Source organism: Anser cygnoides, chromosome 20 (genome assembly GCF_040182565.1).
Source record: "Anser cygnoides isolate HZ-2024a breed goose chromosome 20, Taihu_goose_T2T_genome, whole genome shotgun sequence".
Lineage (NCBI taxonomy): Eukaryota > Metazoa > Chordata > Aves > Anseriformes > Anatidae > Anser > Anser cygnoides.
Genome location: NC_089892.1, coordinates 12,107,056 through 12,129,796, shown reverse-complemented (window position 1 = coordinate 12,129,796; position 22,741 = coordinate 12,107,056). Strand labels below are relative to the sequence as shown.

At 45.7% G+C, this 22,741-nt stretch overlaps 2 protein-coding genes across 2 annotated transcripts; one reads left to right on the top strand and one right to left on the bottom strand.

The window, feature by feature from the left end:
- The first annotated feature begins 20 nt into the window (after positions 1 to 20).
- DPP7 (dipeptidyl peptidase 7) lies at positions 21 to 21,727 on the top strand. Its single transcript, XM_048053784.2, has 13 exons — positions 21 to 179; positions 451 to 564; positions 2,877 to 3,016; positions 3,753 to 3,916; positions 5,784 to 5,919; positions 8,724 to 8,805; positions 9,585 to 9,751; positions 10,989 to 11,049; positions 18,943 to 19,061; positions 19,163 to 19,319; positions 19,606 to 19,670; positions 20,621 to 20,691; positions 21,297 to 21,727. The coding sequence occupies exons 1-13, from the start codon at positions 110 to 112 to the stop codon at positions 21,430 to 21,432; spliced, it is 1,482 nt and encodes a 493-aa protein (XP_047909741.2). The 5' UTR covers positions 21 to 109; the 3' UTR covers positions 21,433 to 21,727.
- LOC106037125 (kelch-like protein 13) lies at positions 11,071 to 18,943 on the bottom strand. Its single transcript, XM_013182907.3, has 4 exons — positions 16,868 to 18,943; positions 16,015 to 16,267; positions 13,228 to 13,388; positions 11,071 to 12,062 (listed from the first exon to the last, which is right to left on the bottom strand). The coding sequence occupies exons 1-4, from the start codon at positions 17,924 to 17,926 to the stop codon at positions 11,664 to 11,666; spliced, it is 1,872 nt and encodes a 623-aa protein (XP_013038361.2). The 5' UTR covers positions 17,927 to 18,943; the 3' UTR covers positions 11,071 to 11,663.
- Positions 21,728 to 22,741: the final 1,014 nt, after the last annotated feature.

Here is a 22,741-nt window from a genome sequence, read left to right as displayed (position 1 = left end):
GTGTGGTCACGTGAGGGGGGTGTTACCACGGGACGCCGCGGGCTCCGGAGTTCCCGCGCCGGCGGACGGGTCGGTGCCCGCGGAGCGGAGGCGCGAGCGGGAGGTTGCCATGGGAACGCGCCCGCTGCTGCTGCTCTTCGGCCTCTTCCCGCTGCTGCCGCCGGCCCGCGGCGCGCCCGGTGGGTGCCCGAGCCGGGGCCCTGCTCCGCTTTCCCTGCGCCCCGCGCCGTGCTGCGAGCCCGCCCGGGTCCGTCCCCTCCGGGCGAGAGCCCCCAGTCGGCCCGGGCCTCACCGGCCGGGCGCTCCGAGCTCCCCCGCCCCGAACGGGCACGGGCAACCGGCACCCTCCCGCCAGCCGGGCTGGGCCGGGCCGGGTCTGGCCGCGCCGCGCCGCACCAGGGGGTGGCGGCCGTCGTCGGTCAGCCCTGCACTGACGGTCCTTTCCTCCAGCTGCCCGGCCAGCGGGGCCCGGCCTGGAGGAGCGGTTCTTCCGGCAGGTGCGGGACCACTTCAGCTTCGAGACCTGCGGCAACGAGACCTTCCCGCAGCGGTACCTGGTCTCAGGTGGGTCCTGGGCCCCGGGGGTGCACTGCGGCCTGTGGCAGCGATCGAGCTTTCTGAAGGCTCGCCGCTCGTGCACAGGGACAGAGCCTCTCAGAGAGCTGTGCTGAGCAGCCAGCGGTCGGTCTGAGCCGAGCACCAGCCCACCGCGAGCCAGTCCTTTCTCCTGTCACTTTGCTTAGCCTCTCCTCTCATCCGCTTCAGTTCCTCACTCTGGTAGTAAGATGTGCGGTGCAGATGAGGGGATTGGCCTCTTAGCAACGTGAGCAGGTAAGAAAAAATGGCAGTGGTAGGTTTGAACTGGGCTGGCCCTGTGCATGTGTATTTTCAGTTAGACACAGTATCTTTTAAGTGCAGCTTCAATGCATCAGGAAGAGCAAATAGTGACCCAAATGTTGCAGTCAGTACTCGTGATTCTTACATGTGAAGACAACTCCAAGAAAGATGTCTCTTGGGCCTGAATTTCACATTATTCATAACCCAACAACTTTAGATAGTTTAAGGCATGCTGAACAAAGAGGACAAGGAGCCTGCAGTGTCTGTCTTTCTAGCTAAATAATGAGTTGTCTTCTGAGTCACAAGCAGTAAGAGAGAGGAGGCTTTTCCAAACAACATGCTTTCATTTTCATCATAATTTCAATAACTAGTGTCAGATGTTTTTGAGTACTACATGCTTGGAGTTATTGGGGAGATTTGCAGTGAGACAGCAAGTGTGGCGCTGTGATTAGCATCAGCCCAGAGTGCTACCTACCTCTGGGTAGCACTGCCCGGTCCTAGCACTCACTCAATGTCATCTTAGGCCTATAGGCCTGTGCCTGGAGCCTGTTAGACACGTTATTGCCTTCTCATTATCTGTTACTCTGCAGCTTGTTCATCACTGTCACCTGGTTATATGTATTACACCAAGCATGAGCTCAGGGATCACTTCGGCACAAAGATATCAGAACATTAGTGAATTTTGATGGCATACCCAGGACTGAAATTTCACAAATAAAATTACCATCTTTGAGCAGAACTTAGGGATCACCTTGTTTAAAGCATTGCGGAATTTGATTTTTAAAGTGTTATGTTTTATCTGCATGTCCTGCCAGGGCAAAGGTTGTAAATTTAGAGCTAAGTAATATCTGTGAGAAACAAAACATGTTGAGTAGTTTCTTTTCCCTCTTTCTGCTTCTTGTGCAATACAAGTCTTCAGATTATCAGTGAGAAATTGAAGGAAACTATTATTTCACAACCAGGCATCTGACTGTCTTGAGGTTAGCTGGCAGTTGCCCCAGGATTTAAATCTGAAAATAGATATCTGTTTAAGCAACCTGTCTATGTTTTTGGCTCTTGTGCACAGCTGTTTGCTACAGAAGCCATGAAGCATATGAGAAGAAATGTCAGAGTAAATAGAGCACTTCAGTTTCTTACCTGATACCCAAAACAGATGCAACACAGAAAGAATCAGCCTTTTTGTTAACAAAGATCAAGAATTTCACTAATGACATATTTCAGGCCTGTTTCCAAGCCAATACTTGCTCTGGCAGGTCTGCATTGAGAATATCTGTTAATGGAAACAGCCTTGCCTGAGATGCTGCAGTTGCGTCCATAGCATGACCTTTGTTGGAGGTTCCCTTTAGGTGATAAAATTAATGCTTAACTGACAGTCTGAAGTCTTGTTGAAGAAAGCTATTTATTCTCCCCCCCCCACCCCGACTCCTGTACAATTTAAGAGTAAGCTAAAATCAAATGTTTGACAAAATCAGCAGTAAAGCAGCCATGTGTTACACAAGCAAGTATTGGCACCATCGGTCAGCTCCTCCTGGTAGTCTCAATTTGCCATCAGTTATAGACAGATCAGAAGATAGAGAATATGTTATTTACAGCTCGTCTCTGTGTTGTACATCACAATAAAAGCAGTAGAAAGAGGCAGGCAATTCCTCAATGTTCATTTTGTAGGAAAAGTGATCTGTGCAAGTGTTTTGGGACAAATTGGGTTGAAATGGGTATATAAATGGGAAATCACTCTTTTGGGGGCAGCTGTTTGCAAATTCCTTGTAGATCTGAGATTTTCAGGATTTTTAGGCAGAAGTAGAAGTTCCAGGTCGTATAGTGATCTCATGGAAGCTCTTACTTAACCCTGCTCAAATGACAGATTTCTGTAGCCTGGCCTTTCTAACATCTGCATTCCCCAACACAGGTCTCAGGGATCAGCCTGTTCAAAGAGTTCTTCCTCATTAAGCTCCTGCCCAAAGTCACCAAAACCAGACATTTCATGCTCTGACATTTTTGTTTGTTTTTGTTTTATGTCTTCTGTCAATTATCTCACTCAGTAAAGTTCTGGAACAAAGGATTTGGACCAATCTTTCTCTATACTGGCAATGAAGGTGATATCTGGACTTTTGCTCAGAACTCTGACTTCATATTTGAATTAGCAGAGGAACAGGAAGCACTTGTGATATTTGCTGAGCACGTGAGTATTTTAGTCATTATGTATATTATAGAGTTGTGTTCGTATTACCAAATTCATCTTTCTCCAGGTCCAGAAAAATAACATCTCTTGCCACAAAGCAGAGGTAGACCTGCTGCAGGCTTTCTTGTCATAATAGTAGCTCTTCATTATTTAACCACAGTCTCTGAATATTTTTTTTTTATTATACCTACCACCAATCCAGGAGAGAGACTGCTATTTCAGTAAAACTTATCCTATGGCATATTTGATTTAGATCAGAGCTGTTATAAATAGTTTCCACTGGTCTTGAACTCCACACTGGACTGGAGAGTTTTTTTGTTAAGATAATGTTTTTCTCTCTAGCCTGTGAAGTCCTAGACCATCCTGTTCCTAGGTACACCACCCTAACAAATCTATTACTCTCCAACCTATGCATGAAGAGATTATACACTGTTCCCTTTTCTAGCTGGGAATTTCAAGAGAGAGACATGTCAAGGCTCCACTTGGCACCCACTGAAGTAGCTTGTCCTGAACTTTCCCATCCTCTATGGGACGTATCCTGAAGGTCTCTGTTTATCTGATATAGGCAGATTCTGGAGAATCTGAGCATTTGCTCAGTTAAGAACAAGTTAAGGGGATGATGCGTGCTCTGTTATCACTTCCCATTTGTGCACACTTGTCCCATTCCTATAATGAAGGACAGGGAAGACCCAGGCTTTGACACCAACATTTTTGCAGCATATCTCTTTGCTTCCAGAGGTACTATGGCAAGTCTCTTCCATTTGGACTTGAGTCAATACAGCTGAAGAGGACTGGTCTGCTTACTGTGGAACAAGCCCTTGCTGACTACGCAGTGCTAATTACTGAGCTTAAGCAGCAGTATGGTGCTGCAGACTGCCCTGTCATTGCTTTTGGAGGCAGGTAAAGGTTGTGTGTGGTTCTTCCCTTCTCTGCATCCTTTCCTAGACATAGTTGTGGTGTTCTCATAGTTCCATTTAGCTCTCCAGCAAGCTTTAGAGGCAGAGCTCTAAGCTATTCTATAGACAGCATATGTGCCTGAGCTCCTTGAGAGCTTATCTCCAGGGCCCAGGCAGCTCTCCCATTAAGAATTAGTCTTGACTTGTGATTGCCTTTGGGCATGTTTGCTTTGGAGACTGGGTGTTTCTAGACATCTTCAATGTACAAGTCAGCCAGAACTGCAGAAGATAAGTTCCTCCTGCAGTATCAGATGATTTTACATGAAAAATGCTGAAAATCAATAATTGGTAAAATATTCTTTCTTGGGGCCATCCAGCTTTTTATCAAACACAGCCTCTTTACCAATATCCAGACACTTTCATTGTAGGCTCTTTTATAATTCTGCTCTGTAACCTGCTGCTTGTTTGCTCCTGGCTTCCAACAGACATCCTTCCGCAAAGTGCTTGCTCAGTTGCAGTTCAGAACTGTGTTGATATCACGTCCCTGTCTCTTGAATGGCTTCCTACACTCATACAGAGAGGTGCATCCCTTTAAAAGGTTTCCAATGAGTACAGGGCTTCTCAGTCACTGCAGTGAGCTAAAAAGCATTTGATCAGGTGATTATCATTACACTCCAGCGCACTGTGGTGGTGACTGGGTTGTTGATCCCAGTGGTGTTTATACCATGTCTACCAGGACAGTAGCTAGCGTAAAAAGGGCCAGAACAGTCCTGGGGTGGGGAGGTGGGATTCAGTGAGACCTGCTAGCTGTTAGACTACAGCTGTTTGTTTGTAAATTGGAGTTAAACATGCAGCAGCTCTGAACAGCACTAAACCTATCTGAAGAATACTGAAATACGGCAGTACTGGAGCAGCATGTTTCCGGGGGGGGGGGGGGGGGGGGGGTGTTGAAACAACCTTCAGTCGCTTATAGTTTTGCCAAACTATCCGGTGGAACTGAATTTTTTTGTGTCAATTTCTTTTTTCTGTTTCCAAGACCAGAGTTAGAGAAAAGTATATGGCTTTACATGTGGGTGATGTGGGACTTGAATACTTCTGAGCTGTGAGTGAAGAGGTTGGAGTCAGACAAGGTGTTATCTCTGTGTTAGGGTTGTCATTTATCAGCCCCAGGAATGACCTCAGAGTAACTCAACAAAAATTTGCATCTGCATAACTTTTGTGGCCTTGGGTTTATCTAGCAATCCCAGATATATCTGCAGATCTGTGGCCCTGTCACTGAAGCTGTCAAGGTGGCTTTGAGTTTTGATGTGGTATTTGTTAATGTCTCCCATTCCCTAGGCCTTTGCTGGTAATTTATGCAGCCGTTACTTGGGTTGCCCAAGATGACTGCCTCCCACTTCCCAGCACTAGAGGGAGCTGAATGTTCTGTAGTGTTCAGGGACACCCTTTGCTTGTTAGCTCTTGCCTAGACAGTCTTTATAATCCTATATGCAAAATGTTGTCTCCTTCACCCATTAAGTAATGACAGCTTGACTTGAGCCCCAGTTGGTTCTTCAGTGAAATCATCAGGACGTGCTCAGGATGGGGCAGAGTTAGATAAAGGCAGCATTTACATTTGTCTGCAGAATCCAATTGGGCTGGTGTATTCCCGTGAGAGTTGACTTGAGGGTCTGGGGAAAAGCCAGTAGGAACTTGCTGTGTACAGCTCATTAACTATAACTCGATATTTTTACATAAGGATGACACCTAGATTTACATAAACATTTTGTTGTTTTGAGTGCGGTGAGCTTGTGACTGCTGGCCTGAACTTTCAAGTTAGTATGTTATAATCTGTCTGTGAAAGGAAATAACTCTTCTCTGTCCTGTGCCAGCTATGGAGGAATGCTGAGCGCTTACATGAGGATGAAGTACCCAAACATTGTAGCTGGAGCATTAGCTGCCAGTGCTCCTCTGTTGTCTGTGGCTGGGCTTGGAGACCCCACTCAGTTCTTCAGAGATGTAACAGCAGTAAGTAATAGCTCTTCGCAAGAACATTTTTCTTCTTCCTTTAAGAAGGCAAGATTTTTTTTCTTTTCCATGTCTTTAAACAAACAGCTGGTTTTGCAGCATCAGTGCTAGACAGATCTGCAAGGAAAAGCAGCAGCTGCAAACAGTGTTGAGTGTTGCTGTGGCTGGGGCAGCTCAGGGCTCAAAGGTGCTGCTCTTCTAAACAACACAAAACAGTTCTGTGACCTTTAGTACCACTAAGAATTCACTTTTCCATTTCTAGTGGTTGTACAAATTACAGGCTGAAAGTTTTCCTTTGTACCTGGCTGAAACCTTTGGATAATTAATTGTTCAAATCCTCTTTCAAAATGTTTCTGCATTGATATTTATGATTCACTGTAGATCCTTATTCTCAATATGGTTGCATTTCAATGAAGAACTTGAATATTTCACTAAATAAAAACGTGCATGGTGTCCTGGATTCACTGAAAACAAAAATTTAAATGTGGCTTTCATGTTCTAAGGACATCAGAATAAATGGAAATATCCATGGGAGTATTGCTGAGAACTGAGTTGCATTTAGTTTACATGGAAAGAAATGTACTAGCTGGTAGTACTGAAAGCTTGTGATGGTGGCTGTTTTGCCTCTTTGGTATGATTTTCTAGATCTGGGTGACACATGTGGCTTTGTGTGAACTACCTGTGTATGAAATGTGGTCCTTTTGCTCTTGTTACGTATATGAAACCTTATTTTAATGTAGACACTTACAGCGCAGACAGTATTACTGCTAAGCATAAAGAAGAGTGTCATGAAAATAAACAAACTCAATAGCATTTGAAACTTTTAAGTATATAAGAGAACAAAAGACATCTTGTCTTAAAGTTATACATTTTGAATATATGGTATCACTCAATTGTCTAACATGCTCTGTAGTGGAAATTCGTCTCTGGATGAAGCTAATTCCTTCTCAGAACTCCTGTTCAGATGATAGCTCTGACTTGTTTCAGTTGTGAATGTGCTGTGAGTCGTTACACACCCCTGAAATCAGAGCTTTGACCTTTTCATGTGGAAAAAAAATACTAATTCAGATACTAAGCAAGCACTTTGAGTTGTTTTCAAAGTAATTCCTTCCACCTTCAGCATGTTTACATAACAGCAACCCTGTGCATCTGAAGGCTCAATTCAGCTGCTCTTCTCAGTGAACAAATGTCCCTGAGAGCTGTTAATACTAATCAAGGCACAAACCTTCTGTGAATCATTGTGGGAGCTCTCTTTTCTGCTTTCTGCTTCTGAGTCAGAGCGTGTTCTCTCAAAGCAGCTTTCTCTGTGACTTTTATTGAGCATTTCCAGCACATTTCGTGAGCCTACAGCTCACAGGGGAAGTGAGCAAAGGGCAGAAAGTTTATTCTGTGTATGGCATTTGCATAAGACTAGGTTTATATGTACACCAACTGCCATCCCTGCAGCCAGACAGAAAGCCCTAGTGTGAAGAATACATGTGCAGCAACGTGTGCTTCCTGTAAGCTTACTGCTGCAGGGGCTGGCCAAGCTATCAACTTCAGCATGGTTTAGACTTCTGAATTAGGTGTAATTCAAAAGAGTAAAGCTGGCAGCCTGAAAGCTTTGATTGCCAAGCTGGAACAGCTTTTCTTGGAATGTCTGTAATGCCTCCTGCCTCTGCGACAGCTCAGCTGACCTGTTTCTATGTCCATAATGGTCTGCTGGGGAAAAGCAGAACTGGCAGTGGTTCCTTATGTCAGGCAGCATACTGCAGCAGTTCGGCATTAGCCTCTCAGGGACCGCAGTGGTCACTGCAGCCAGAACAGACTTGCTCTTCCATCCCAGACTGACTCATCTGCATGCTCCAGTTTAGAGCCATTAGTTGATAATAAGCACACACAGAAGGAGATTTAAACCACGGAAAATCCCAAAGTGATTTCTCGAACTTTCAGACAAAAGGCACGGAGAGGAATCAAAGGAAGGTCCCATATCTGTTTGTAGTTGAGGCTGCGTCTTTGTAAGAAAAACGCTTAGCTAGTGGTCTGTGGTTAGTTACCATTGTTCTCACATGATGAAGAGACCTTAAAAGAGCCCTACTACTTATTATTACAAAGTACTGGTTGTGGGCAGATCTCAAACTGCCTTATGAGCTGACAGAAGAGAAACAGTTTGGGTTGCTAGAGCCTTCAGTGGCAGAAACAACTTGTTCCAACAGCGTAACCTGCCACAGCTCTTCAAGCATACCTTAAAGTGCTTTTTCAAGAGGATCAGTAGTGCTTTTCCCAAGAAAAGAAGACATGGCCTTCTTGGTCATCTGGTAGGTCACTGGCAAGCTTAAGAAGAAAAGCAGGTCTTGGTTTCCCAGTCCAGTGCTCAGCCCTGTGTGGCTCCTTCTTACAGACAAAGTACGGTAGGAGGCCTCTACTGTATGTTTTAAAAACAAAAAACTGCTCTTGACCCTAACAGTCTGGTACCTGTTCCCATGTCCAAGGCACATGTCTAATCTCATTGTTTCATGTTCAGTCTAATGGCTCCACAAAGTGCAAAGTGTTTTGTCTAAATGCTAGTCCCAGTAGCGACCTGGTGAAACAATTACTGCTTGGTCTGAGCTGTGCAGGCTGTTAGTTTGTGCTGGCACATTCTGATTGTCTGGAGCTCAAAGCAGAAGCACAACCGTCATTGCTTCTGGAGATGCAGATGCGATTCTGGCCATAGTGGGCAAGTAACCTCTGTCATCTCCTGGTACTTCTGGCAGCTTCCCTGTGCAGCATCTGCACGTATCTCCTCTGTACAACTGTAATCCTGTCATTTTCTGTCCTTTCAGGACTTTCAGAAGTCTGGCCCAGACTGTGTCACAGCTGTACGCAAAGCCTTCCATCAGATCAAGTATCTGTGCCTGAGTGGAGGTAAGAACAAATGGCCCCACAGACTGTTTCCCAGGAGTAGGTAGATTCAGGGATGGGGGCAAAAAGTTGATTCTGTCAGGTTTTTGGTTAGGCCTTAAATGGGTTCCAGCTAAATCGATGCCAATGTCTGCCTGACCTTTCTGCTTGCATGACTGATTTTTGATTTCACGAACAGTTTTGATCAGTATTGGTATATGGACACTAAAATGCAAGTACCTATATGGAGGATTGCACTGTGTTAATTAAACCGTCTTTTCTGCAGGAAAAAAAAAAGTGTTCAAAAACACCTTCAATTTGATGCTGGTAATATCTGTGATATCTTTGCTTGGATATCTGTTCTCCTGCACGAGAGCCTGATTGATGAGCCTGTCTTGCTTGGCTCTGAAGGGCACAGCAGGTGGGAGGCAGCAGAGCCTGAGGGAGCAAGGAGGGCGTTGCCACACAGGGTGCTGGGGAGGACAGCCTTGTACTTAATGCTCTTTTCACTGCATCAGCCTCGACTGTTCTGTCTCAGAGGGTGCTGCTTCCACTGACGTTCACCAGGGAGGTTTCTGTGTCTCGGCAGGGGGAGATGCAGGCTGCAGGCCAGTGAAGCCACACAGGAAGGCTTTGCCTGAACATCTGTGTTTGTGTAAATTTAGATGTAACATACCCTTCCTGCTGGAAACCTTAACTATGTGTTAACATATCTCATTATCCTTGAGTGAAACAAGACGCTGAAGCCTGGTATTAGTTTACTCTGTTGAAGTTCATGCCTTTCATTTGCTTTTCTTCTGTAGCTTATGATGAAATCAGCAGCAAAATGGCTACGTGCAATAAGATTTCTAACAAGGAGGATGTTTACCAGCTTTTTGGTTTTGCTAGAAATGCCTTCACCATGATGGCCATGATGGACTACCCTTACAGAACTGATTTCATGGGTCACCTCCCTGCTAATCCAGTGAAGGTGAGTACCAGGACACAGGTGAGAATTGCACTTTCTGAAGGGAGGGACGTACACCTCAATGACCTGAGTGCAGGGCTGCACAGCATGGGGCACAATCAGGCACACCACTGGGTGGTGGTGACAGGGAGAGTTAGTGGTGGGTTATGGCACTTCCACTGTGATGATAAATCTACATGTTTTAAGCCCCTCTGAGGTGGTAACTGTTGTGTTTGAAATGCATTGCTATTAGGCTTGTCAGGGAGGGCTTGCTGGAGCCATACCTGCCATTCTCTGTGTTTACTTTAGACAAAAAGGCCTGTGCAAGCTTGTTGACTTCAGTTTTTGATTGCTAAAATATACAGCATATCAAAAAATGTAGTTTTGTGGTAGCCTGCCTTGAAATACTTTCATAGACACATTTTTCTTGGTGGGTAGGTTGGAGTTCTAAAACTCAGTTTCCTTTTTAAAGTATCACCTGGTAAAATGCTACACCTCAGAGTACAATGAGGAGAAATGCCTGCTGCTATGGGGACTAGAAAACCTAAAAACTTTCAAAGGAGTAGGAGATGGCCAAGTGTGGGAAAACAGCCTGGTTCTCAGAGGGTTACAAACACCTCTTAGACAGCAGCTGGGGCCTGAAAAAGGTCCCAGATCACCTGTCACTATTGCAGCTCTTGACTTCTGCTTTGCTGTCAGCCTTGTGCTTCTGTTCTCTGCTGCACTCCTGTACACCAGGCTAATGGAACTTTACATGCTTCTGGCCTTGTGGCTAAGACAGCAGCTGGCATTTATGGTTCAAGTCCTACCTGGAGCAAAATGCACACTATGCAAGAGGTCCTACAGGCCATGTATTACAGGGATCCAGGAGACGCTGTCTCTGGCTCCACTGGGCATCCAGCCCAGGGTCTGTTTAATGATCTGTAAAATGGAAATATTATTCTAACCTCCTTTGAGAAGGGCATTAAAATATTCTGATTGCAGGAGGAAGAACTGTTCCTTGTTAAGTGTCCTCCACATAGCTGTGGATGTTTACCTTGGAAAAGAAATAGACTGTCTTAGTCCTTTCTCCCTGTTTCTATGTATTTTGTTGCCAGAGAGAGGAAAAAACACCAAAAAGATGTTGCATTAGGCCCTTGGAAAGCTGCTGAACAATCAAATATGCAAGTGATACTTTAGACAAATCTTCCTGTTTATCCCTTCTGCAGCATAGACTGTTACCTATCGTGCCTGCAATTTTCCTGTAATGTGTCTCATCCAGGTTGGCTGTGAACAAATCCTTGCCCAGACAGACCCAATTCAAGGCCTGGCAGCTCTTGTTGGTGAGTGAATCTTATCAGATTGGTCTTTCATTTAAAATCCTGTTTTCTAGAAGCACCTGTAAGTAGAGTTGTCTCATCATTATGTGGTTTATGTATTGTGGGAGCTGGTACAACTCTGATTTTCCAGTGGGATGGTTTGTGCTGTATTGTTTTCATCCATTGGGACACTCCATGGTGGCAGGTTCATTCTCTCACCTTATCAAACTTATCTTTGCAAAGTTTTTCAGCCATTGCAGCCCTTGCTGCAAAAACATTGCAGGCTGTTGACTTTTGATGAAATGTGACTTCTAAGGTACTTGGTTCTTTTCTAAAAGTTTACCCATACTCTGGCTCAAGCAGTCACAGATTCAGTGCATGTTCACTGAAGGAAGTTCTCTGGTCTGCTAGTTGAGGACAAGGTTGCCATCATAATGCCCTACAATCTTAACTGAGTGGCAAGACAATTGTAAATACATTGTATATGCTTATCTCTGTGAGTACTTAAATTGTCAGCCAGCAATATAAAATGTCAATTCTAAATCACAGCTGAAAATGTTTGGCTAGGGAACTAGAAGCGTTGCTAATGTGCTAACCTCTTGGCAAACACTGTCAGATCAGTTTGACCTATTCACATCCTACTTCTCTTCAGAGGAAGAGAGGGACTTTTTTTTCTTTGTGATGAACAAGCTGGGAGTACATTTCTCCCTCCTGCTGGTGAGGGAGCACTTTGTGCCTCTCCCTGGCTCACCAGTTGCATTCACTTGGGACAATTTAATCATGCAAGAGGCATGATCAGCCAGAGCTTTAGGCAGGGAACTGGCTTTCTTCCATACCTGCCCCTCTATGTCATACATGAAAACACTGTCTTCTTTTTGCATGTGCTGTAGTGACCCACCTCCTGTGAGGTAGAGCATAGACTCACAGGCTGTGATACTGAACTGGCAGCAGCTGAACGGGGATAGCGTTAGCGTTGTCCACTGATCATTTACAGGACAATAGTACTCTGTTGCATCAACGTGAATCCATTCCTCCACCTGCAAAGAACCAGACCAACACTGATCCATCATATTACACCTCAAGCAGGTATCAATGTCACATCAGGCTTGCTTGGTTCATGGTAGAGGAAATCTCAACATCTATTTGAATACAGTGGAGCTCAAGGTGCCACATCTTCAATCTTAATTTAGCAATCAGAGCATCAAAAGAAGCTGAATAAAATAAAAGAATGCCACTCAAGAACTGCTCTAAAAGAGGCTTGTTCTTGGAAAATGGGAGGAATGAGCCACAGGGACCTACCGGAATTGGTTTAGCCCAAGTCCTTCCTGGTCTCCATAGACTTAACACATTATGGAGGACCTCATCTGAAGAGAGCTACAGTGCATTGAATTCTACATAACTGAGTTTGTGTCATCTGGAGGAATTTGATGTCAGATGTGATGTGCAGTTTCTCTTTACAGATTTCTATCACTTCCTCAGGAAGCAATTAAGTACTCTAAGATACGTTCATTCCTTTGAAAGAAACAGCACTGGCCAAAATTGGGCATGGGATCCTGAATCTTTACTTTCAAATAGGAATTGCTGAATGATCTTTGAAAACTTTTTTGTCTTGACTTCTGGGAATGAGAGTCTCCCTGACTGAGCATTTCAGAATGTCAGATGTCTCCTTTCAGCTTCCCCTCCCAAGAAGGCTACACAGAGACTTTGATCCAGTTTCAGAGAGGGAGATCAACATTTGAAGAGGCTTTGCTTGCATTCCAGGATTTGAACTCATGTCTCCTAAAATCTAGGCTGGTGTCTTCACTGCAGTCCATTCCTCTTCTATTTGCCAGTGTTTCACACCCTCTCAGCACAAACAAGGAAAATCAACATATTTTGGGCAGGTACATGAGCAATTTTACCCTTAGGTTCTCCTGCGTTAGGCTGCAGCTACACTGTATGTTTTCTCTATGTAAAATAGAGCTTTAAACAGCCTTTGTACCCTAGCAAATAGGGTGTGACAAGGCAGCTTTTAGTGGGCATGATTTTGGGCAGGTACGCTTCCGTAAGCTTACTGGCCTAACTTGCAACTATGCAAGTCCACTAAGAGAACAAAAATAATAAAGTTGTTGGTCATCCTGCTGGAATAATGCAGTCAGGGCCTAGCAGTACAGAGACTCCATTTTGGAAGAGAATTGGTGTTACAAGAACAAATGAACTTACTCCTTTTAGTGTCCTTCCTCCAATGCAAAAGATTCTGTCTTTTACTGTAGCCATCCCATGATCACAGCGGGTAAAGGTCATGGCAGAGTTGCCAGTCCAACGTCGGAGGCGAGGGAGGTAGCTGTAAGTGTCTCGTAAGGTTTTACCTGCCGAGAAGCCTCCTAGAAGAAAAGCAGAAATCTTGAAAACCCATCCATCAGTCTGAGAATCATAGAATAGCTTGGGTTGGAAGGGACCTTAAAGATCATCTAGTTCCAAACCCCTGCCATGAGCAGGGATGCCACCCACTAGATCAGGTTGGACAAGGCCCTGTGCAACCTGGTCTTGAACACCTCCAAGGATGGGGCATCCACAACCTCTCTGGACAACCTGTTACAGTGCCTCACTACCCAAACATTCAGGAAAACCCTCTGCAAACATCAGCAGAGCTGACATGGTATGAAATATAAAACATGAGCTTCTTAGATATTATTTTTAAAAAATAGTTCCAACTGTTTCTGCAGATAGTTTTTCACAAATGAGTTTTGTATCAGCTCTTGGGGTATTTCAGGTGCAACCAGGAAGCACGAACAGCTTTAGTTACGGAATCTGCTTCCAGCACACAGAGTCACAGAATAGGTTTTTGAAAGAAAAACATTTGAAGTTCTTTGACCTACTGACAAAGATTCAAAGTTCAGAGCCAATCTGCCATTGCTATTGTCAGCTTTCTCGTTTAGGCACTCATTTGTGTATTTCAGGGCTGCCTTATAAAAAGCTCCTTACAGGTCAAAGGTGCTGCTATTGGAAGGGTAAATACTTTTAACTTTCTGCCTGTTGAATTCCAACCTGCAGAGAGGCTTTGCAAAAAATGAAGGTGATACTTCTGGTTGGGCATATGCCCAGCTTCCTGGGGCTTTGATGCTTTCTCTGTATGCATTGTGGTGTAACCCCATTAGGCTGCTGAGCTCCACACAGCCACTTGTTTACTCAACAACAGTGCGCTGGGATGAGAATCAGAAAGGTAAAAGTTAGAAAAACTTGTGGGTTGAGATAAAGACAGTATACTAGGTAAAGCAAAAGCTGTGCATGCAAGCAAAGCAAAATAAGGAATTTTTTTGCTACTTCCAATCAGTAAGCAGATGTTCAGTAATTTCCAGGAAAGCAGTACCATCACATATAACGGTTTCTTGGGAAGACAAATGCCATAACCCCCAATGTCCCTCCTTCTTCCTTCCCCTCCCCCCCAGTTTTATTGTTGAGCATGACATTCTGTGGTATGGAATATAATATTGCTTTGGCCATTTGGGGCCAACTGTGCTGGCTGTGTCCCTTCCCAGCTCTCGTGCATTCCCAGCCTCCTCGCTGGCAGGGCAGCACAAGAAATAGAAAAGTCTTGACTCTGTAAGCACTGCTCAGCAACAACTGAATACATTGGTGTGCTATCACCGCTATTTTCGTCAAAAACTCAAAACATAGCACCATCTCTTCTCTATGAAGAAAATTAACTTCGGTTAAATTAACTGTTGTCCCAGCCAAAACCAGGACAACACGGACACTTTGTCTGCATGGAGCTTATTTTTACATCTTTTGTTAAAGTAACACTTAATTTCTGAGTTTGCTTGGGCAGGGTAAATCAAATTTGCAGTTACGCCACTGATTTTAGAAGGAAAATAATGTTATAGACAGGTAAGGTCTTTTACATAAGGGGTACTTCTGGAATAGTGTTATCCAGCCTAGATCACTACAGCACGTTTGAAGCTCTATGAAGCAAGGAGGCAATTTTGTCCTTGCTGTCTGGTAGGAATCAAGACAAACAGTGGTTAAATGAGCTTTCTGTGGCACCATAGGTCAATTGAGCCAAAGCAGGGACTTGTACCTGAGCCTCAACTTTTCCTCTGGCTGAACCAGTATCCTTCCTTTTTGGTCATCTGCACAGCCAGTACAAGTGTCCTGCTGTCAGTGGAGTGTGTGTTGCTTTAAGACAGCCTGTGCACTGCCTTTTCTGCTCTCCGGACGTTGGGTGTACAAATAGTTGCAGGGAAGCGCAGGTCTTTGCAAGTGTACAGTTAAAAATTAATCTGGACTGGATCAGCACAGGGATCCCAGCTGGCAATAAGGGATTTAAGAAGCATGAATCCTATAGCAATGACAGGCAGACCCCAGGACTTTTAACTGCAGACCAATAACAAACACCAGAGTGTTTTTCCTAGGACAAACTAAAGACTATCTTTCAAGTCTGAATTAGTAGCTATAGAACCTAAAGATCTTCCAGCAGTTCCATGAAATGTTTAAATCCATGGTGCTTTCTTGTTAAACATACATACTGCACCATCTACCAAAGATCCTTGTAAAGACCAAGGGGTCTCTTAGAGGATAAGAGCTGTACAGGTTGTGCAGGTAAGAAGATAAGAACCTGCACTGTACTTATTTTTATATGGACTAACAGTGCAGTGCAGGGGAGTTAGTCCCACATATTCCATCCAGATTAATACCAGAGTGTAATCCCATCCCCAGCACTAGGGCCCTCATTTACCTTTTCAGACAGCAAAGCTTTGGGATTTTAGCCAGGACTGCAAGGTCAGAGCCAAGTAGGAGTGTGGTTTGCAAGTAGATGATGTCATGTTTAATGTCATGGAAAGAAAATGGCTCCTGCAATCCAAGATCACAGTGAGGTTGTGTTGACACAGCAGGAAAAGGGCATGAGCTGTGGTTGTTGGTGTGGGTACAGGCTTGGACTGTGATGTAAAGATGCTAGTAAAAATCAATGAAAGTATATGGGAATATGCTGATTTTGATTAGCTTTGTCACCTGAAATATAGAGGATTCCCTTGTGGATTGTGCCTGCATGATCAGCAATAGGCACAGGGAAAGGAGCTGCAAACTCCCACTTGTTGTCAGCGGGCTGGTATGATTCCACAGTGCGGGTGAGGGTCCCCAGCAGTGTCCCACCACCCACAGCAAAGATATGATCAGACAGCACATCTGCATGGAAGCGTGTCCGCCGCTCCAGCATGCTGGCAACCTGGAGCCAGGAAGTATTGCGTGGATCAAATCGGAAAACCTAGAAATATACCAAACAGGAGATGGTTAGCAGAAAGCAGGTGCCTGGCTTTGCATCTCATGTGGCTTCAAGAACTGATTAACATTTTTTTCTGGGCTGAGGTTTACATTCAGAGCTGGACAGCTGAAACAGTAGTACCTTGCTGATGGAGCTGGCACCCCTGCGGAGGGGCAGGTGCTGATCTCTGCTCTCTGGAAACAGTGACAGGACCCGAGGGAACCAAGGCAACAGCATAGAGCTGCAACAGGGGAGGGTCAGGCTGGGTGTTAGAAAAAGGTTCTTCACCAAGAGGTGGAACAGCCTGCCCAGGAAAGTGTTTACAGCACCAAAGCTACCAAGACTTCAAGAAGCTTTTGGACAATGCCTTCAGACATAGGGTCTTATTTTTGTGTGGTCCTGTGTGGAGGTGGGACTTGGACTGAATGATTCTTGTGGGTCCTTTCCAAATCAAGATATTCTGCAATTCTAACATGTAGAGGTGGGAGACCTTCAGTGAGCAAGCCGAATAACATTCCCTCTCTCCCTCCCTCCCTCCCTCCCTCCCTCCCTTCCTCTCTTCCCTAGCCATTGTTCCAAGTCTAAAGCTTTCTTGTATCTTACCTCATTTGATGGTTGGTTTCCCATGGGATCAAATTTGCACTGTCCTCCAATGACAAAGAGGAAGTCACTGATGATGGCTACACAGTGGTTGTACACTGGCACACAGAGGTCCCCAACCTTGTGCCATGTGCTGCAGCTCTTGTCAGCAGCCCACATCTCCCTGCAAATGCAGTTGTCAGTGGTTCTGCCACCAGCAATAAGCAGCATGGTGGAACTGGAGCGGAGGCTCGTGCGTTGGGTCTGCAGGAGTGGCTGAGCATATAGCAGGGAGTGGTAAGTCAGAGCCTCCTGAAGATGCCTGTGGCAGCCTGAATCCAGCCTCATAAAAGGCATTTCCTGAACAAAGCGCTGCAGATCCTGTAAAGGAATGAGAGGGAATCTTATGCGCCTTAAAATGTCTGCTGCATCTTCCAGCCGTGTTCGGTCGTGCTGCAGCCAGCTCGCAGCAGCTCTGAACAGCTCCAGCTCGCTGCACCCCTCTGTGTTGGTCCTGTCTAAGATTTCACAAAGGGTTCCTCTGTCAAGATCTTTCAAGCACTGAGGATCAGCCAGTATCTGTTTGTAATTCTGCCCTACATAGCGCATAGCTTTCTGTCTCAACTCTGCCGTGCCAAGTTTTTTAGCAATGTTAAGAACATCCATGCAGTTCTCACAGTTCAAACAGCCCTCCAGAAATTGGAAGCATAGCTTGATGACTTCCCGAACAAGCAGGGTTTCTGCGGCTTTGAATGTCTCCTCGATATTCTGTAATGAAAGATCTAATTTGTTGGAGTAAATGAAGTTGAGAACATTCCTCAGCCCTGCAGCACTGACAGCTTTCAGATGGACGTTACAATCCAAGCTTCCCACTCTTGTCAAGTTTCCAACAAATAGGATCTTGCAGTAATTACTTGCTGATGCTAAAATGATCTTGTGTGCTGGAAAGCAAACCCCTTCTGCCTCCAGTGTTACATCACACAGTGCTTTCTGGGCACGAAGGCTGCTGATCCCTTCTAGGAGTCTCACCAGGTAAGTGTCAGACACAAGCCTCTCCATGTTGGTCTGCGAGCTGAAGAGCATCGCTCTGAACCGCACAGTCCCAGGACTCGTCGTTGTACACTCAGTGCGTCTCCTGTGCAGTCATCTGCAGATGAACCAGGGGTTTCATGCTTTGAGGGAGCTGAGGCTGTGCTCCTTGCTCCACCGACCCATCCAAAATGCAGACACGGCAGCAACTTCTCTCCTCATCGTGCCTCTTCAGGTTGCGTCTGCCGGAGCCGAGTGCTGCGTGCCTCACAGAGCTAAGTGGGGTTGTTTGCCAGCAGAGCTGTTGGTGCTGGTTATCGCAGAAGCATTGTTTGTGGGTTTTGCCTGTGGGCTGTGACACTGGCAGCAGTGGACAGCCACTGGCATTACTGCATTCCTCCTCGTGCTATCTGGTAACTACCCATCTGCACAAAAGCAACTCATTCCTCTGCAGCTCCCCAGCTATGCTTCACTGGACCCTGTGGTCAGGTGCTTTCATCAGGGCAAGCCTGCACATGCCATCATTCCCTTTTTGAACAACAGTCAAACAAAATCTTGTGACGCACCCCCTTGGCCTTCTTGCTTAATTAGATGCATTCACACAACAGATACTTGCAGGGAGGGGGAGGAGGATGGTGTCAGCTGACACGTCCAGTTCAGTTTGAAGCCGGGTGTGCTGGGGACTAGTTTTCTCTATACAGCCTGCTCTTGAGTGCATTAGGGGTTGGAGGCTGGGGCCCTCCCAAAGACTAGTGATCTGGTCACTCAGCTTTTGGCATGAGCAGAGATAGCAGGAAACTTTCGGGAGCCTCTTCCTAACTGTGGATGCAGCAGAAGCAAGGGATAGAACATAGATGGTAGCAAGACCCTGTGAACACTTTGGCATAAAGTTGTGATCATAACCCAAAGCTGGTACATATGCTGCTAGGGCTATCCCTGCCTTACCTGCTCACCTACCTGGGGTATCCAACCTTTCCATGGTCTTGGATGCACGACTTTCACAAAGACTGTGGCTGAAAGGGCAGAGGGGTAATGATAAGTTGGCTTTGTGTTGTGTTTCCACCTGGCAGGGGTATTTTACAACTCCTCCGGCTCAGTACAGTGTTATGACATATACCAACTGTACCGGCCCTGTGCTGATCCCACAGGCTGTGGCACTGGCATGGACGCTGAGGCCTGGGACTATCAGGTAAGGTGTTAGAGACACCACCAAGCTTCAACAGCTGCCCTGTTTATTCCCTCCCCACCCCCCACCTCTACCTCCAGTGGCAGTTCTTGTACCTCTTTCAGGTCTGTACGGAGATCAACTTAACGTTCAACAGCAACAATGTGACTGACATGTTCCCTGAGATGCCCTTCACAGAAGCCATGAGAGAGCAGTACTGTCAGAGCAAATGGAGCGTGAAGCCAAGAGCACGGTGGCTGCAGACAAACTTCTGGGGAGGAGGTATGTTGTGTTGGGTGCTCATCATTTTGCTCGTGTAATTTGCTCCCTGCATTCCTTTTGCCTGGCTGAGCCCTGCAGGGACAACAGGCACAGCTAACTAACAAGTGCCAGCAGAAAAACACCAGGCCCAGCATAAGGGCTTGAGCAGACTTTTCTCTCTGAGATTCAAGTGGGAAGTTCTGTTCTCTTGTGTTTTCTGTTACTGTTTTTATTTGCTGTAGAAGCCAAACACCTGTGGGTAAATGGGCAGGAAGGAAGCCTCTCAAATGTCATCTTTGAATTTCAGACTTGAAAAGTGCAAGCAACATCATTTTTTCAAATGGCGACTTGGACCCATGGGCTGGAGGTGGGGTAAGCAGGTGAACTCCCTTCCACCAAGCACAGACAGCAGCCTTCCCAGGTGATGCACTGCCCACCTCTCCCTTTCAAATCAGCGCTGGCAATTCAACTTTAGCCTACCTGAATTTCTACAAGTGGCTGTTTTATGCTGAACCATTCAGGAGTCCCTGGATGTTAATGACAGACACGTTTGAGTAGTGAGTTGCCAAACAGCCAGGAACATTGGCGGCAGTAGTGTTGGCTTCCTGAGTATAGCAGACACGGCAGGAATCCAGCACCTTGTGGGTCTACCCAACCCCTGGAAGTGTTCAAAGCCAGGTTGGATTGGGTTTTGGGCAGCCTGGGCTGGTGGGAGGTGTCCCTAGGGCATAGAACTGTATGGACTTTAAGGTCTCTTTCAACCCAAACCATTCTACAATTCTATGAACCTTAACCAGTCACAATTCTATTTCAGGACAGTCTCAGCACTGAGTGTGCCTTGAATTTTCCTTTCTCAGCATGTTTTGTTAGATCAGGCAGTTGCTGTAATCATCAATCTAAACCTGGGAACATTTCAGTTTAGAGTTAACAAAACTTCAGAGTGGTGATAGAACTCTACTCTAAAAAGACCCAAAACAGGATTTTGAGTTATTTGAGCTCTTGATTATAATGCAGGTGGTCCCTTGTTTTAGGCTGGCTTGGCAGTCCCAGCTACAAAAGGAACAGGGTCCTTAGGGTGGATGAATCTTGTATTTCAAACTGCCTATTCTAGATTAGGCTGAGTTTTCATATTAGGGGAAGCCTCCAATTCACCTGAGTCGGAGGGTTTGACTCAAGAGGAGTTAGTCATGCACACAGTACCAGCTATACCAACAATCTCTTCCCATGCATTTCATCACTCCTGCCCACATCAGTTTTCAGAACTGATGTCCAGTTCTGCCTGGTTACTTGGTGAGAATTTCTCTCTGTTCCTTTCATTCCAGATAAATAGCAGCGTAAGTCCTTCACTAATTGTAGTAACCATTAAAGGAGGTGCTCATCACCTGGATCTCCGGTAAGTACGTAGTAACTGACAGGTTACTTTCCTTTGGATGGCAAGATCCTACTGCCATGGGTGTTTGGTCTTAGCTAGCCACAGTCCACAGAACAAGGAGATACTTTATTTAAATAGAACTGGATACCAGACTGTTAAGGCATAATTTTGGAGTCATTTTCTAACCTAATACAAGTGCTCTTACAGCCTTCACGGAAGACAGGTTATGCAGGACTCATCCCTAAACTCATGTACTTTCTTGGAACATGTTCTGCTTGCACTGGAATTGCCATGAGTGTCTGATGGTCTGTGGCAGTCAGTCATATGAAGTAGTCCAGTGTCTCCTGGCATTAGCCATCAGCCTTCCATCCTGCAGCAGAGGGGGCAGCAGCCACTGACACAAGGGAGAGCTCTATGCTTTTCTTGCCTCTCCCAAGCTTGTTGGGCGTTACGTTAACTTCTTTTCTGGGGTTTAAATATGAAGTACAAACCATGAGACTAAAGACATGATCTCTGTCCATTAGTTCCCTGCCTGTGCTTTCCCTATGCAAGAGACAAAGATATGGCTTAGCCAAAATGTATCGGTGCTCTCCCATAACTAGCTCATACTGCTCTGCTTTCTCTAGAGGACACAATCCAGCTGACCCCCCATCTGTCATAGAGGCACGCAAGTTAGAAGCAAGCATCATCAGTGACTGGGTGAAATCTGCAAGGACAAAAAGAGGATGGGAGAAGCGCTCTGGAGCTTCAGCAAGTAGGTAGCTGTGATAAGACACACACGGCCCGCATTGAGATGACAAGGCTGCCACTACTTACTACCAGGCTGCAAAAAGACCACAGCCTGCTGAGCTGTTCTTTTTGAGAAGGTATTATGTCCTACCATGCTGATGAAAATTCACCTTCCTGAAGTGTCCTATCTGCACCTAATCAAGAAGCAAAAGAAAAACAAAAGGATAAATCACTGACTGAAGCCAAAACCATGTTATGAGAATTTCATGTTCACCTACTACTGAGAAGTTATTGTAAATGATGGAAAGAATAAAAGCTTGCCTCAAGGCCCAGGAGTCATCACTGTCCTGAACAGTAGTATGTTGGGTAGGATGAAGGTAAATTATTAGAGAACATAAAAATTGGATGACTAGAGGAAAAGCAGAGGTACGGTCATTACATAGAATCATAGAATAATTTAGGCTGGAAAAGACCTCTAAGTCCAACCTTTAACCTAGTACTAGTCTACCACTAAACCATGCTACTAAGCTCTACATCTACATGTTTCTTAAATACCTCCATGGATGGTGACTCAGCTAACTTCTCCGGGCAGCCTGTTCCAATGCTGCACAATCCTTGCAGTGAAGAAATTTTTCCTAATATCCAACATAAACCTCCCCTGGTGCAACTTGAGGCTATTTCCTCTTGTCCTACCACTTGTTGCTTTGGAGAAGAGACCAACCCCCCCCCACCTCCACTGTGGTAGCTTTAGAGGGTGGTAAGGCCTCCCTTGAGCTTTCTTTTCTCCAGGTTAAACAACCCCAGCTCCCTCAGCTGCTTCTCATAAGACTTGTTCTTTAGACCCTTCACCAGCTTCATTGCCCTTCTTTGGACACGCTCCAGCACCTCCATGGCCTTCTTGTAGTGGAGGGGCCCAAAATTGAACACAGTACTCAAGGTGCGGCCTCGCCAGAGCCAAGTACGGGGGACAATCACTTCCCTAGTCCTGCTGGCCACACTACTTCTGATACAAGCCAGGATGCCGTTGGACTTCTTGGCCATATGAGCACACGGCTGGCTCATATTTAACTGGCTATCGGCCAATACCCCCAGGCCCCTCTTCTCCAGGCAGCTTTCCAGACACTCTTCCCCCAGCCTGTAGCATTGCATGGGGTTATTGTACCTGCCAGTGCAGGACCCGACACTTGGCCTAGGTGCCCTTCGTACAGTTGGCCTTGGCCCATCGGTCCAGCTTATCCAGATCCCTCTGCAGAGCCTTCCTGCCCTTAAGCAGATCAACACTCACGGTCCAATTTGGTGTCAACTGCAAACTTCCTGAGAGTGAACTCGAACCCCTCGTCCA

Excerpts from the sequence above, each read along its gene's own strand:
- DPP7 (XM_048053784.2), top strand. The coding sequence starts at position 110 with ATGGGAACGCGCCCGCTGCTGCTGCTCTTCGGCCTCTTCCCGCTGCTG. Across the intron at positions 19,320-19,605 it reads GACAAACTTCTGGGGAGGAG|ACTTGAAAAGTGCAAGCAAC; the intron begins GTATGTTGTGTT and ends TTTGAATTTCAG. Across the intron at positions 20,692-21,296 it reads GCTCATCACCTGGATCTCCG|AGGACACAATCCAGCTGACC; the intron begins GTAAGTACGTAG and ends TGCTTTCTCTAG.
- LOC106037125 (XM_013182907.3), bottom strand. The coding sequence starts at position 17,926 with ATGCTCTTCAGCTCGCAGACCAACATGGAGAGGCTTGTGTCTGACACT. Across the intron at positions 13,389-16,014 it reads GGGAATCCTCTATATTTCAG|GAGGCTTCTCGGCAGGTAAA; the intron begins GTGACAAAGCTA and ends CTTTTCTTCTAG. Across the intron at positions 12,063-13,227 it reads GAGGAAGGACACTAAAAGGA|GTGGAGGAATGGATTCACGT; the intron begins GTAAGTTCATTT and ends GGTTCTTTGCAG.